Consider the following 13,150-nt stretch of genomic DNA (forward strand, 5'->3'; position numbering starts at 1 on the left):
ATATCCATTGTGCCACTTCTTGGCCATAGTCATAATATCCTTGTTGGCAGAGGGTCTGCCTCAATATTAATGGCCACTGACTGGCCAGGATAGTGGTTGTTAATGGCTGGAGTGGTTGTGGTAATTTCTTAAGACACTGAAAGATTTCTTGATTCTGCTTGAGAACATTTTTACCCACAGGAATTTTTTTTTTCACAATTGGAGCCAAAATTCTCTCAAACACTGTCACTGCTTTATCAACTAAGTTTATTTAATAGTCTAAATCTAGTCATTTCAACAATATTTACAGTATTTTCATCAGGATTAGATTCCATCCCAGGAAACTTCTTTTTTTGCTCCTACATAAGAAGCAAAAAGGTAGCAGCAGCAAATGCTGGAGAGGCTGTGGGGTCAAAGGAACCCTCCTGCACTGCTGGTGGGAATGTCAATTGGCCCAGTCTCTGTGGAGAACAGTCTTGAGAACTCTCAGAAGGTTAGAAATGGACCTACCCTATGGTCCTGAAGACAATAATTATACTAACTGAAGAGGCTCCATTTGAGAAAAAAACAAGACTTCTTTTTTTAAAAAATTTTTAAAAATATTTATTTATTCCCATTTGTTGCCCTTGCTGTCTTATTGTTGTAGTCATTATTGATGTTGTTGTTGTCAGATAGACAACAGTGGTCCCCAACTCATCTGTTGGTTTTATCATGAGACTGCAGCAATTTACTCACATCATTAGGTTCTACTCTTAATTGTACTTCTCATGCTATTTCTACTACACAGGCAATTACTTTCTCCATTACAGTCCTTAGTCCCCTCAAAATCAGTCTTCTAAAAGTGAACTCTAATTTTGAATACACATTATTAAATTTCCCTGAAATAAGCTTCATGCAGATGTATTTGATAAAACATTTCTCTACTGACTGTGAAGTTATTACCAACTTACATTTCACTTTATCTGTTGAATGGAAGGACATTTATTCTTTGGTTAAAAAGTTAAGCCCTCAGGGCAACAGCAGGAGAGATGCAGTCTTTTTCCTATAAAGCGCACTGTCCAGTGAATGTGAAATGTTCCATTTAATACAAAAAAGGAGTAATTTTTTGTTTTGCCACCAGGGTTATTCCTGAGAATCAGTGCCTTCATGATTCTACTGCTCCTAGAGGCCTCCCCTCCCCTGCTCCTTGACAGAAGTTGAAAGTAACAGAGAGGGAGTGAGAGAGAGAGAGAGAAGGAGAAATACCATTGCACCACTCCAACACTAGTGAATCCTTCCCCTGCAGGTGTTCTGCTGTGGTGGCCTGGTGCTTGAACCCAGGTCAATATGAATGGTAAGGTATGTACTTTACTGTGTGGGTCACCTGCTGGCCCTGGAAAATGTAAATTAAAGAAAAATGAACTCCAGCTTCCCCACACCCTCTCTTTGAGTATACTTTCCTCTTTATTTAATAAAATGCTGACAGGTGAATGGTTCCCTCATTAGTTGGTGCTTCCATTAATCAGAAAAGGAATGTCAGCATTTATTTGCTACCACTAAGTTTATCTGTAGGTCTGTATGGAAGTGACTAAATAGTAGGAGGCCACGGTCATTTCTTCAGGGAGCTGCTTTCTGGACAGAGAGGATAGGAAATCATGCTGATGTCTGTCAACTTCTAGCAGTTTGCTTCTCAAGTTGCTGGAGCTGTTTTTCAAGTTTTGAGATGTTCACATGATGCATCATCAGAAACTGGCCATTCAAATGAAAGACAGGGATGTCAAATTTATACCTTTCATACCAAGTGGAGTTTTCTGGAAGTGTGATGTCTACCTCCTGTAAAATAAACTAAAGTAGAGACAGAATAAAGTTGTGTAGCTTAGAGAACATAGAATAATGCAATGACTACAGTGGCAAACACACCTCTAGATGGACTCTAATGCTGAGAGGTTAATGCATTTGGAATCCAAAATAATCTAATGTTCCTGTTTTCACAACCTGATTGTTTCCTTTATATACTTAACTCCTGACTTTTTGCTGATTTTCTTGCTGAACATATTATATAAAGAATTAGGGAGTCGGGTGGTAGTGTAGTGGGTTAAGCGCATGTGACACAAAGTGCAAGGAAGGACCGGTGTATGGATCCCAGTTCAAGCCCCTGGCTCCCCACCTGCAGGGGAGTCGCTTCACAGGTGGTGAGCAGGTCTGCAGTTGTCTTTCTCACCCCCACTCTGTCTTCTCCTCCTCTCCCTATTTCTCTCTGTCCTAAAAATGATGACATCAATAACAACAACAATAACTACAACAAGGGCAACAAAAAGGACTAAAAATTAAAAAAAGAATTAAAACAGGCCATCAAAATAGCTCACCTACATAGCCTGCCTGCTTTACCATGAGCATAGCCCAGGTTCGAGGCTAGCCCCTACCACATTGGAGAAAGTTTGGTGTTGTGCTGTCTTTACCTCTCTGTGTGTCTTTCTCTAGCAGAAAAGCTGTCAACCTAGAGGAGTGAAGCCCCTGTGGTTAAAAAAAAAAAATCATGGAATTACTCAATTGCCAATTGAATAGAATATTTTCCAATTGGGAAGCTGCCAGAGAATCAGGACAGATGTGTTTTGGTTATAAGAATGGCCAAGGTGTCATGGTTTGCTACAGGAAAACACTTTCATAGAAATGGCAAAATAATACAAGAGGAACATGGGTATAAAAGTTTAAGAAAGCATGAATACCATACCATCTTGTTAACTCTGACTTACATTAAGAGTCAGAGTAAGAAAACTAGTACTGCTCAGAGAAAAACACTCATGGTAATGAGTTTTATGGAAATTAGCACTAAAATTTCTCTGTAGAATAGAAAGAAAATTTAAATGAAAATTCATTTAATCTCTTTTCCTAAAAGAAAAGATCCAGTTAGATATTTATACTACAATACATAAAATCACACTGTATTAGGTTTACCCTATTTTTATAAGGCTCCAGTGCTTCTTTGGCTTCATCACAAAGAGGGCATGGATCCTATATGAAGAAGAAGAAGAAGAAAAAATGATAATAAAACTATTAAACCCAAAGAATGGCAAATAGCCTGACAAAAACAATAAGGAGCAGATTACGTTTAGTGACTAGTTTAAATGGCTGTTTTCTTTCTTTTTTAAAAAACAATTTATTCATTAAAAGTTATTTATTTTACTTTTGAGAGAGATGCGCACACACACACACACACACACACACACACACACACACACACACACAGAAACAACAGAGCACTGGTCAGCTCTGGTTTATGGTGGTGCAGGGGATTGAACCTGGGACTTAGGAGCCTCAGGCATGAGAGTCTGTTTGCATAATCATTATGTTATGTCCTCCACCCTAAATGGCTGTTTTCTACCAGCTGAATTAGATAGTTTTATTTCCAAAGCATGCGACCTTATAAAGCCCTAGTATTTTATTATAAACGGGATCTTAGCATTTTGTAGTTGTTTTGATTTTTCTCCAGTTTGTCAATCTAATCTAGATGCTTATGGACTGGGGAGACAGTATACTTGTTATGTAAAAAGACTTTTATGTCTGAGACTCTAATGTCCCAGGTTCTAGCACCAGTACCACTTTCAGCCAGCACCACCTTCAGCCAGTACTACCTTTGGCGGTGCTCTGGTTTTTCCCCTCTGTCTTTTTCACTGTATGTCCCTCTCATTAAAATAAGAAAAAAATTAACCTAGATGGTTACATTTTTTATGCCTGTGTGTACATGTGTAAGTGTACATATACTCATGAAATGTATACACACATATATGTATAACAATTTCCTAAATTCTATGTGTTATCTATCACCTAGATAGATTCATATATATATACACACACACAATACGCTTCTGTTATCTGTGGATGATGTTTATATCAAAGCTTTAACATTTGTCTGTTTTCTCATTACAAGTATTAAGAAATAGGCTTCTAAGACTTAATTCTATCTTTTTTTTTTGAGACGTAATTCTCTGAGAAACAAGCAGATTGTCTATTTTATGTACACTTGAACCACTTTGTGGAAAAGTCTGTCAAGAATGCTATTACTGACAGATTTTAATGGCTTCTCAGCCCCTCACTGTATGAACAGGGACTAGTCATAGGTTCCTTGTATAAGCTGGAAATAGATTCAACACATTCGTGATGCTTATGTAAAACCTGCTTTTTAACATGTCAGGAAGAAATAAACTATTACATAAAAGAAAGGTTCTTTCCCCATTTTAAGTTACAGCTTGTTTTGAAATAAGAACTCAGGTTATCAAAAGGCAATTTTCCTTTAGAAGAGCCTTTCTGGTTCTAATTGCCTGGTTCTGAGAATTAAGCTCATCAGATGAGTGTTATTATTAGCATTATCAATAAACAGATTATAGATAGTCTGTGATACTTTAAGATAATCATGTTGAAATTTTCCGAGAAAGCTTCAGAGTCAACAGAGGATCTTAAAAGCAAAATAAGAACAAGCTAAGCTGTACAAGTACTAAATGCACATGAACACTTTAATTTTATATGAAAAAAAAAACTTCAATGGAATCAAGATCAGGCTTTTAAATTTTTTTTAAAGATTTTATTTATTTATTAACAAGAAAGTAGAGAGAGAACCACATATCACTGTGGTACATATCAGTGTGGTACATATCAGTGTACCACACATATCAGTGTGGTACACTGCTGCCAGGGATTGAACTTGGGACCTCATTCCCAAGAATCCAATGCTTTATCTACTGTACCTCCTCCTAGACAACTAGATCAGGCTTTTTTTTTTTTTATTAAAATCTTTTTTTTTAATCTTTTTTTTTAATATTCATTTATTTATTTTCCCTTTTGTTGCCCTTGTTGGTTCTTTTTTATCATTGTAGTAGTAGTTGTTGTTAATGTCATCATTGTTAGATAGGACAGAGAGAAATGGAGAAAGGAGGGGAAGACAGAGAGGGGGAGAGAAAGACAGACACCTGCAGACCTGCTTCACCGCCTGTGAAGTGACCCCCCTGCAGGTGGGGAGCCGGGGGCTCGAACCAGGATCCTTACACTGGTCCTTGTGCTTTGTGCCACCTGCACTTAACCCACTGCGCCACCGCCCGACTCCCGATCAGGCTTTTTTTTTTTTATATAAAAAAAAGGAAATATATATAAATGATCATGCGTATATGTATTTTTATAAGGAAATGTTCACTAAATTTTTAAGAGGGCTAGGGACTGAAAAAGGATAAGACTCAGTGGTTTGAAACATTCTTCTATAGAATTTTCATAACACCAATGGAACACTTATTTACTCTAGCCCTAAACTACAGTGGACACCTGTTGGGTTACCTACTATTTACTCCCTTCCTTGTGCCAGGTATGCTGAGTAAACTTGACTAAAACAAATTGTTCTCAACATGTTGCTGGCTCCATTACTGAAAAAGCAAAAATGGAATATATGATTTAGGCTGAAGCAATTTCAATATCCCACCCCTTTTGGTTAAGAATGGTTAGGGGGTAAACCAGTCAATACTAGTGGATAGTCATGAGGATTCTGAAAATATAAATATCTAGATGAGAGCTTGGAATAGCTGCAGTCATCTCTGAGAATAAACAAAGTAAAGATGGGCTTAAACCACAAGTTTTGGAGCTGAAGAGATTGGTTATATGTTGAGATTCTGAATCAAGCTACTCCTAAAAACCAGACCAACTCAGAAAGTCTCCCCCCTGCCTATCTCTCTCTCTCTCTTTCTCCAGAGCACTGCTCAGCTCTGGCTTATGGTGGGTGATGCAGGAGACTGAATTTGGGATTTTGGAGCCTCAAGCATGATAGTCTCTTTGTATAATGATTATGATATCTATCCCCACCCCTCCCCTCCTTTTTGTTTAGTTTTGTTTATTTTTTTGTTTAAGCTACTCTAGAAAGTACTTCATCATACTTAGAGTTAAAAGAAACCCAACACTTATGCCCCTAGTGATACAAACTAAGGGTTCAATAAAAATTTTATGCTAGGGCATCAAAGTAAAAACCCTGTGGTGAGGGGTAGACATGTAGCTTCCTGGGACAGTGGGGGGTGGGAGTGGGTGGGAAGGATGGGTCACAGTCTTTTGGTGGTGGGAATGGTGTTTATGTACACTCCTAGTAAAATGTAGTCACATAAATCACTAGTTAATTAATACGAGAGGGGGAAAATTAATTGTATGTCTCGAAGTTTTTCAAAACACAAACTGAATCTTTTCAATATATAGGCTGTGTAATTGATATACAGACTCTCTCAAAAGCCTAGACCAAGTAGATCAGAAGCAACCAATGGCACAGCTATATACAAGATACTGGGTACTGTACAGCAAACCCTAACAAAAGGACTTTTCAAAGTTAACCCAATTACCAAATAATGTGATGATAACATTAACTATAGATTGTTTTTTTGAACCCTAAGACAGCAGGAACCTCACATCTCCACTATAGAGCCTCTACTTCCCCCAGTCCTGGAACTCTTGGATAGGGCCCACTTTCCCGTATGCCTCTCCCAATCCATATCAAATAATATTGCATCTGCCGATCACAACCTAACCAACACAATGATTGCCACCTCAACATGCTTCACTTCAGACTGTGTCCAGAGACTTCACGTGCGGAATGACAACCCTTCAGCTTCATTACTCGGGTGAGACCTTTCCTTTCATAGTATACTCTAATTCCATCTCAGGTGGTTCACTTTCTAACAAAGTCCCAAAACCTAGATATACACCAGTTTCTGTGAGAGAGAACATATGTTCACACGTATGCGTAAACTATTCAAAATATATACCTGAAAGCAGAAGTACACTAGAGTTTGCTGTGAGTACCCCCCTAACACTTCCTCTCCACTATTCTAAGCTTTGGTTCCATGATTGCTCAACAATTTGTTTGGCTTCGTATGTTAACTCTCTTTTCAGTCACCAGGTTCCAGATGTCATCAGGATGCCGGCCAGGCTTCCCTAGACTGAAGACCTCACCAATGTGTCCTGGAGCTCTGCTTCCCCAGAGACCCAGCCTACTAGGGAAAGAGAGAGGCAGACTGGGAGTATGGACCGTCCAGTCAATGCCCATGTTCAGCGGGGAAGAAATTACAGAAGCCAGACCTTCCACCTTCTGCAACCCACAATGACCCTGGGTCCATGCTCCCAGAGGGATAGAGAATGGGAAAGCTATCAGGGGAGGGGGTGGGTTATGGAGATTGGGTGGTGGGAATTGTGTGGAATTGTACCCCTCCTACCCTATGGTTTTGTTAATTAATCCTTGCTTAAATAAAAAATAAAATAAAAAAAATTTATGCTAAATTAAAAATTACTTTTGTGGCAATTGTGTAGAGTTGTACCCCTCTTATCCTATGGTTCTTGTCAGTGTTTCCCATTTATATATAAAAATTATAAAAAAATAAAAAAGAGGGAGTCGGGCTATAGTGCAGCAGGTTAAGCGCAGGTGTCGCAAAGCACAAGGACTGGCATAAGGATCCCGGTTCGAACCCTGGCTCCCCACCTGCAGGGGAGTTGCTTCACAGGTGGTGAAGCAGGTCTGCAGGTGTCTATCTTTCTCTCCCCCTCTCTGTCTTCCCCTCCTCTCTCCGTTTCTCTCTGTCCTATCCAACAACAACGACAACAACAATAATAACTACAACAATAAAACAACAAGGGCAACAAAAGGGAATAAATAAATAAAATAAAATATTTTAAAAAAATTAAAAAAAATAAAAATAAAAAATAAAAAAGAAGTACATAGTCAATCAAATAAAAAATAGTTTTGTTGCTATTACAAACTTTTCAGCAAACTTGGCTGTTACGCTGAAAAAAAAATAGTGCAGAATAGTTAGGCTGTGTGAACATCATTAGCCATGAGAGATTATTTTATTTTGATGATTAAGTCTCATATGCATTTCTTACATACAGACAGAGATGGTTAAGTATTTTTGTTCTGTAATTCCTAGCAGTGCAACATATACATATGACTATGGAAATAGTTTAGATGAACTATTCTCAAGAAATTCATTTTAGAAAACTACTTAAAATTTGCTATTAAGTAACATCTGACATTTTCAAATGGCTAAAATGCCTGAAATCAGAAAAATCTATTAAACAGGAGGTTCTTACATCTGAATTGCAATATTAGTCACTAAAGTTAATTCTGTCACCTTGTACTTATATCTTTTTTATTATGAATCACATGAAGTAATGATAACTAGCAAAGGGAAGTCAGTAATATTATATATAAATTTCAGAGGCTAAAGCTCTTAAAAATTTAAATTAGTTTTCTAACGTAAGAGTAATGCTAGGGATAAGAAAACAAGTGCAACCAACCCTTATAATTTGTGATCCTGTGTATGCTAATTTGCTCAAACTTTATTTGTAACCCTCAAAACAAACCATGTTTTCACACTCATGAACATATATGTGCTCAGAACAGTGAAAAATTTGAGTTGCCTAATGTGCACATTCCCAACTGAGGTCAATAATTTCCCCTCTTGCTCCAATTCTCATACTGTAAATAAATGTTCTTTTAATGATCTATTGACTGCCACCTTTTTGCATATTTTTTGTTGGCAATTTTACTGTTTAAAACCAGGGCCAGCCAGTGTTTCCTGGTAGAGCAAACACTTTACCATGTGCAGTGGTCAAGGCTGGAGTCCCCAGACACTACACAGAAGCATCACACAATGGGCAAGCTTCATGAGCAGTGAAGAAATGCTGTGGTGTTTCTCCTCCTCTCCTCTTTATATCTCTTTCCTTCACTGTCTTTTACCTTTTTTTTCCACCTCTGGAAAAAAACAAACAAAAAAACACCTAGGCCTTTCTGATACTCCTGAGCTATAAGAGGCAATTCTGGAATCAGATTCCACCTTAGGAGGGATGGAATCATGCAGGCACAGAGCTCCAAATAAAGCACCAGTGGTCAAGGTGGTGCAAAGCGCAAGGACCAGCATAAAGATCCCGGTTCGAGCCCCTGGCTCCCCACCTGCAGGGGAGTCACTTCACAAGCGGTGAGGCAGGTCTGTAGGTGTCTATCTTTCTCTCTCCCTCTCTGTCTTCCCCTCTTCTCTCCATTTCTCTATCTCCTATCCAACAACAACAACATCAATAACAACAGTAATAACTACAACAATAAAACAACAAGAACAATGAAAGGGAATGAATAAATAAATAATAAAAAAAAAAGATACCCAAGCATAGTGCTCAAGCGTTATCTGTGGTTTGAAGCACAAAAAGCTGTGATGTGTCTGATGGAGAAAATAAATGTTCAATAAGCTTTATTCTGACATGAATTAAAAGTCTTGTTGGTTAACAGATTAAATAAGGTATAATACAAATAAGGTCATACATTGAATACTTGACAAAAATACAGCCAGAAGCTCACAGGAATCTAATCATGTGTTTCCCTAGAAACAGCTGTTCAACAGTCAGTGGCTGTGGTGACTGTAGGGCTTGAAACAGAAAATCTTACTACATTTCTGATTCACTTGCAAATGTCATATTGTAATCTGATAATTATTTTAATGTGGGGGTCAAATGATCATTAAATTTATTATTTTCTAGTAATTGTGAGACAATAAGGCATATGGGCAAGGGACAGAGTCACTACTATTGTTACTAGAATTGATAAATTGAGGAAAAGGTCTAAAGAAAATTCCTTGTTTCAAAGGATTTTGCTTTTCAGTAGTTTTCCCCTTTCTAAAATATGTAAAAATTTTTCATCCAATAATTTTAATAGCTTATCTTTAAAATATTAATTTAGCTTTTCAGTTAGTACCTTTGTGAATAAGGTCAGCACAGGCAGAGCAGTGTTAGAGGTAGAGAGATTTCTCAAGAGGAGTCCAAAGGAGTATCTAGCAAGTTGCATGTGTTGAAACCAGAGCATCTTAATCCTGCCAAAAGAAAAATAGATCATTAAACTTATGTGACCCAGACACTGTTCTTTACAATATGCATAGTAAAGTGCAATCCTATGACTGAATCTGAAGACTTCAGAATTGTCTCTTAAGAGTCCAGGAGCGCCAGAGGGGCTCAGATGTTTAGCAAGTCTCAATATTCACTGTATTCCAAGCAAAACAGAACTTAAATGTTAAAAAAAAAAAAAAAGAAAAAAACCCAACATATTTATGGACTAGCTGCATGCCTAATCACTTGGTTCTGTAAGTAGACTGCATGAATTCATGAATTTGAACACAAATTAAATTTCACCTGCAGGTTTTGCCAGCATCCCAATGACTCTTTAAAAGGTAGAAGCTTCTTGAGACAGTTTTCCTGAGGTGGTTTTTGTTCAGAAAGAAAAAATTAAAAACATTTTTAAAAGGAGAGAATCCCAGGAATTAGTAAATTTGTGAATATTAATAAATTATATCAGTAGTATATATGCATATTAAAAGTAAAATTAAGATAACATAGTTGCTCAGCAGAATTATGCGGGGCCCATAAAAGAGAAGCTAGTGTATTTATAGTTTAAAGACAAATTGGTGGCTCAATTAAATAAATAAGAATAAGTAGAGTACCCTGTGTCCAACACAGTACTTGAATGAGATATCTTCAAAGTCAAGTGCATGATATCCTGCTATTTCCAAGGTTTTCTTATTAAAAATATATCTGTAATAGAAATAGTAGTATATGTGTATAAAAGATTATTTTATTGGCAAGCACTCAACAGTGCTCAGCCATTATTAAAGGAAAGGAAACACTAAGTAAGCAGCACAAGTCCCCTGCTGAAGGTTAAGATGGTCTCTTAAGAGATATATGTCCCTCTGCTGTAAGAGAAGGGGAGACAGTTGTAGTTAAGGGAATCATAGTGAAGAGTCAGGCCAAGTTAACTCATCAAGGACAGAACATTAGTCATTTCTATAAGATGTTTATTTATATTTCTTAATATCTACTTATTTTTAGGAATGAGAGAAAAATGAGAGGGAACAAGTGACCAGAGAACCACTCAGCTCTGGCATATAAGGTGCTGGGGATTAAAATAGCCGACTCAGCCTTGTAAATCCCATGCAATTAGGAAGTCTTTACTCTAGGAGGTGGTTGAGCAGGTGGAGTGCAGGACTTGTATGTGTAAAGACCCGTGTTTAATTCATGGTGCCACATATGTCAGAGTGATGTTCTGGTTCTCTCTCTCATTAGATAGAAAAAATTTTAAAATGGATTGAAAAAATATTACTATTATTTTGAATATTTTGAATGCTTTTATAAACATATACTACTAATTCTATTAGAGATATATGCACTTGACTTTGAAGATATCTCATTCAAGTACTGTGCTGGACACAGGGTACCCTACTTATTCGTATTTATTTAATTGAGCCACCAATTTGTCTTTAAACTACAAATACACTAGATTCTCTTTTATGGGCCCTGCATAATTCTGCTGAGCAGCTATGTTATCTTAATTTTACTTTTAATATGCATGTATACTACTGATATAATTTATTAATATTCACAAATTTACTAATTCCTGGGATTCTCTCCTTTAAAAAATTATTTATTATGAGAGTTAAAAGGAGTGAGGGATAGTGACAGAGAGAGGATCATAGAACTGCTTAGTTCTGGTCTAAGGTAGTGAGTGCCTTTTGGGCCTCAGCTATGAAAGTTGGTTCTGTTAACTAGGCTGAACTATCTCCCCAGCCTGGGATTTTCATTTCTTAATTTTCTCTTTATTCCCTCCAACTTCATATATCACTTTCTTTTCTCTTCTCTGGCAAGTTGAAGCATAAGATTTCCCTTCTGTCCCTTGAATACCCAGAGACAGTTTCTCTTTTTTTGCTTCCAGGGTTATTGCTGGAGTTTGGTGCCTGCACTACAAATCTACTGCTCCTGGAGGCTATTTCTTCCTTTTTTGTTGTCCTTGTTGTTTATCATCATTGTTGTTGTTGCTGTCATTGTTGTTGGATAGGACAGAGAGAAATTGAGAGAGGAGGGGAAGATAGAGAAGGGGAGAGAAAGACAGAAACCTGCAGACCTGGGAGTCAGGCGGTACGCAGTGGGTTAAGTGCATGTTGCACAAAGCACAAGGACCAGAGTAAGGAACCTGGTTCGAGCCCCCAGCTCCCCACCTGTAGGGGTGTTGCTTCACAGGCAGTGAAGCAGGTCTGCAGGTGTCTTTCTCTCCCCATCTCTGTCTTCCCCTCCTCTCTCCATTTCTCTCTGTCCTTTCCAACAATGATGATGACAATAATAACTATAACAATATAAAACAACAAGGACAACAAAAAGGGAATAAATAAATATTTTTTAAAAAAGAAGAAAGAAACCTGCAGACCTGCTTCACCTCTTGTGAAGTGACCCCCCTGCAGGTGGGGGGCCAGGGGCTCAAACAGGGATCCCTGTACCAGTCCTTGCTCTTTGCTTCATGTGCATTTAACCCACTGCGCTACTGCCCCCCGCCCCCGCCCCCAGCCAGATAGTCTCTGCACTTGCTCTCTGCATGAGTAATTCTTTATAGTTTCTTGTAGGGAAACTGTGAGGATATGGTTGAGAGTGGTGGAACCTCCCATTGAAAGATGGGTGTCTGAGGAACACGGTCTTCCTGTCAGCCTCTTTCTGCCAGAGATTGAGCGTGGGAGAGAACGGCCTTCAGGTTCAGCTTTACCTGTCAGACTCTCTGCCTCACAGGGACTCTGCATTCCCAATACAATAGCTTACTTGCTTGTCTTAAACCAAATGGTCTGCTTATTCAAAAGCTACCAGAAGTTATCATACCTGACCCATCTTCTCTCCACCCTCGGGATACCTCTCTGTCTGCTAGCCATTGATAACCGTACTTCCTCATTCCCAAAACTGCTCTCCTGCTTACACAGATGCTATCAGAGGCCCCCTTTTCTCACTTTTCTCTTTGTTCTTGCCCTTCTGAATAAGACTATAACCAAACCTCACCCTCCTGACAGGCAAGGACCCCTATACCCATGCACATCAAAGCCTAGTTTCCTCATTGCTTAGATGTCTCATCTAATAGTTTTCCCAACCCTTACCTCTCTCTGCCCCTTTTCTGCTTTAACCATATATGGTATAAACAAGCTACCTCTTTCTGCAACCCCTTAAAAGCCTTGCCTCTCTGATCAATAAACAGATTTGTCCATCAGACATTCCCCTGGTTGCGTCTTTAGCTACAAACACTGAGAAAGACCCAGTCCACTTGTTCCTGCTGCCTTAGAGCATATTCTCCCAGGCATCCACTTCTGGTGTACAACAGAGTGGCCACACT

The 13,150-nt window shown here is 38.4% G+C and overlaps 1 protein-coding gene across 6 annotated transcripts in view; it reads right to left on the minus strand.

Annotated features, from left to right (window-relative positions):
- Positions 1–1,403: 1,403 nt before the first annotated feature.
- Positions 1,404–13,150, minus strand: part of C2H5orf63 (chromosome 2 C5orf63 homolog) — a 30,174-nt gene continuing 18,427 nt past the window's right edge. For 5 of the 6 annotated variants that reach the window (XM_016190149.2, XM_060177524.1, XM_007527981.3 and 2 more), the window contains 3 exons: positions 9,716–9,830; positions 2,914–2,970; positions 1,404–1,803 (listed from right to left, as the gene is read on the minus strand). In XM_016190149.2, the coding sequence (XP_016045635.1) occupies positions 1,627–1,803; positions 2,914–2,970; positions 9,716–9,823 (342 nt within the window). In that variant the 5' untranslated portion in view covers positions 9,824–9,830 and the 3' untranslated portion in view covers positions 1,404–1,626. Of the gene's footprint in view, positions 1,804–2,913; positions 2,971–9,715; positions 9,831–10,146; positions 10,218–13,150 lie in introns of those variants that run through there. The other variant, XM_060177525.1, reaches the window with a different exon arrangement.

The sequence above is a fragment of the Erinaceus europaeus genome, chromosome 2 (genome assembly GCF_950295315.1).
Source record: "Erinaceus europaeus chromosome 2, mEriEur2.1, whole genome shotgun sequence".
NCBI lineage: Eukaryota > Metazoa > Chordata > Mammalia > Eulipotyphla > Erinaceidae > Erinaceus > Erinaceus europaeus.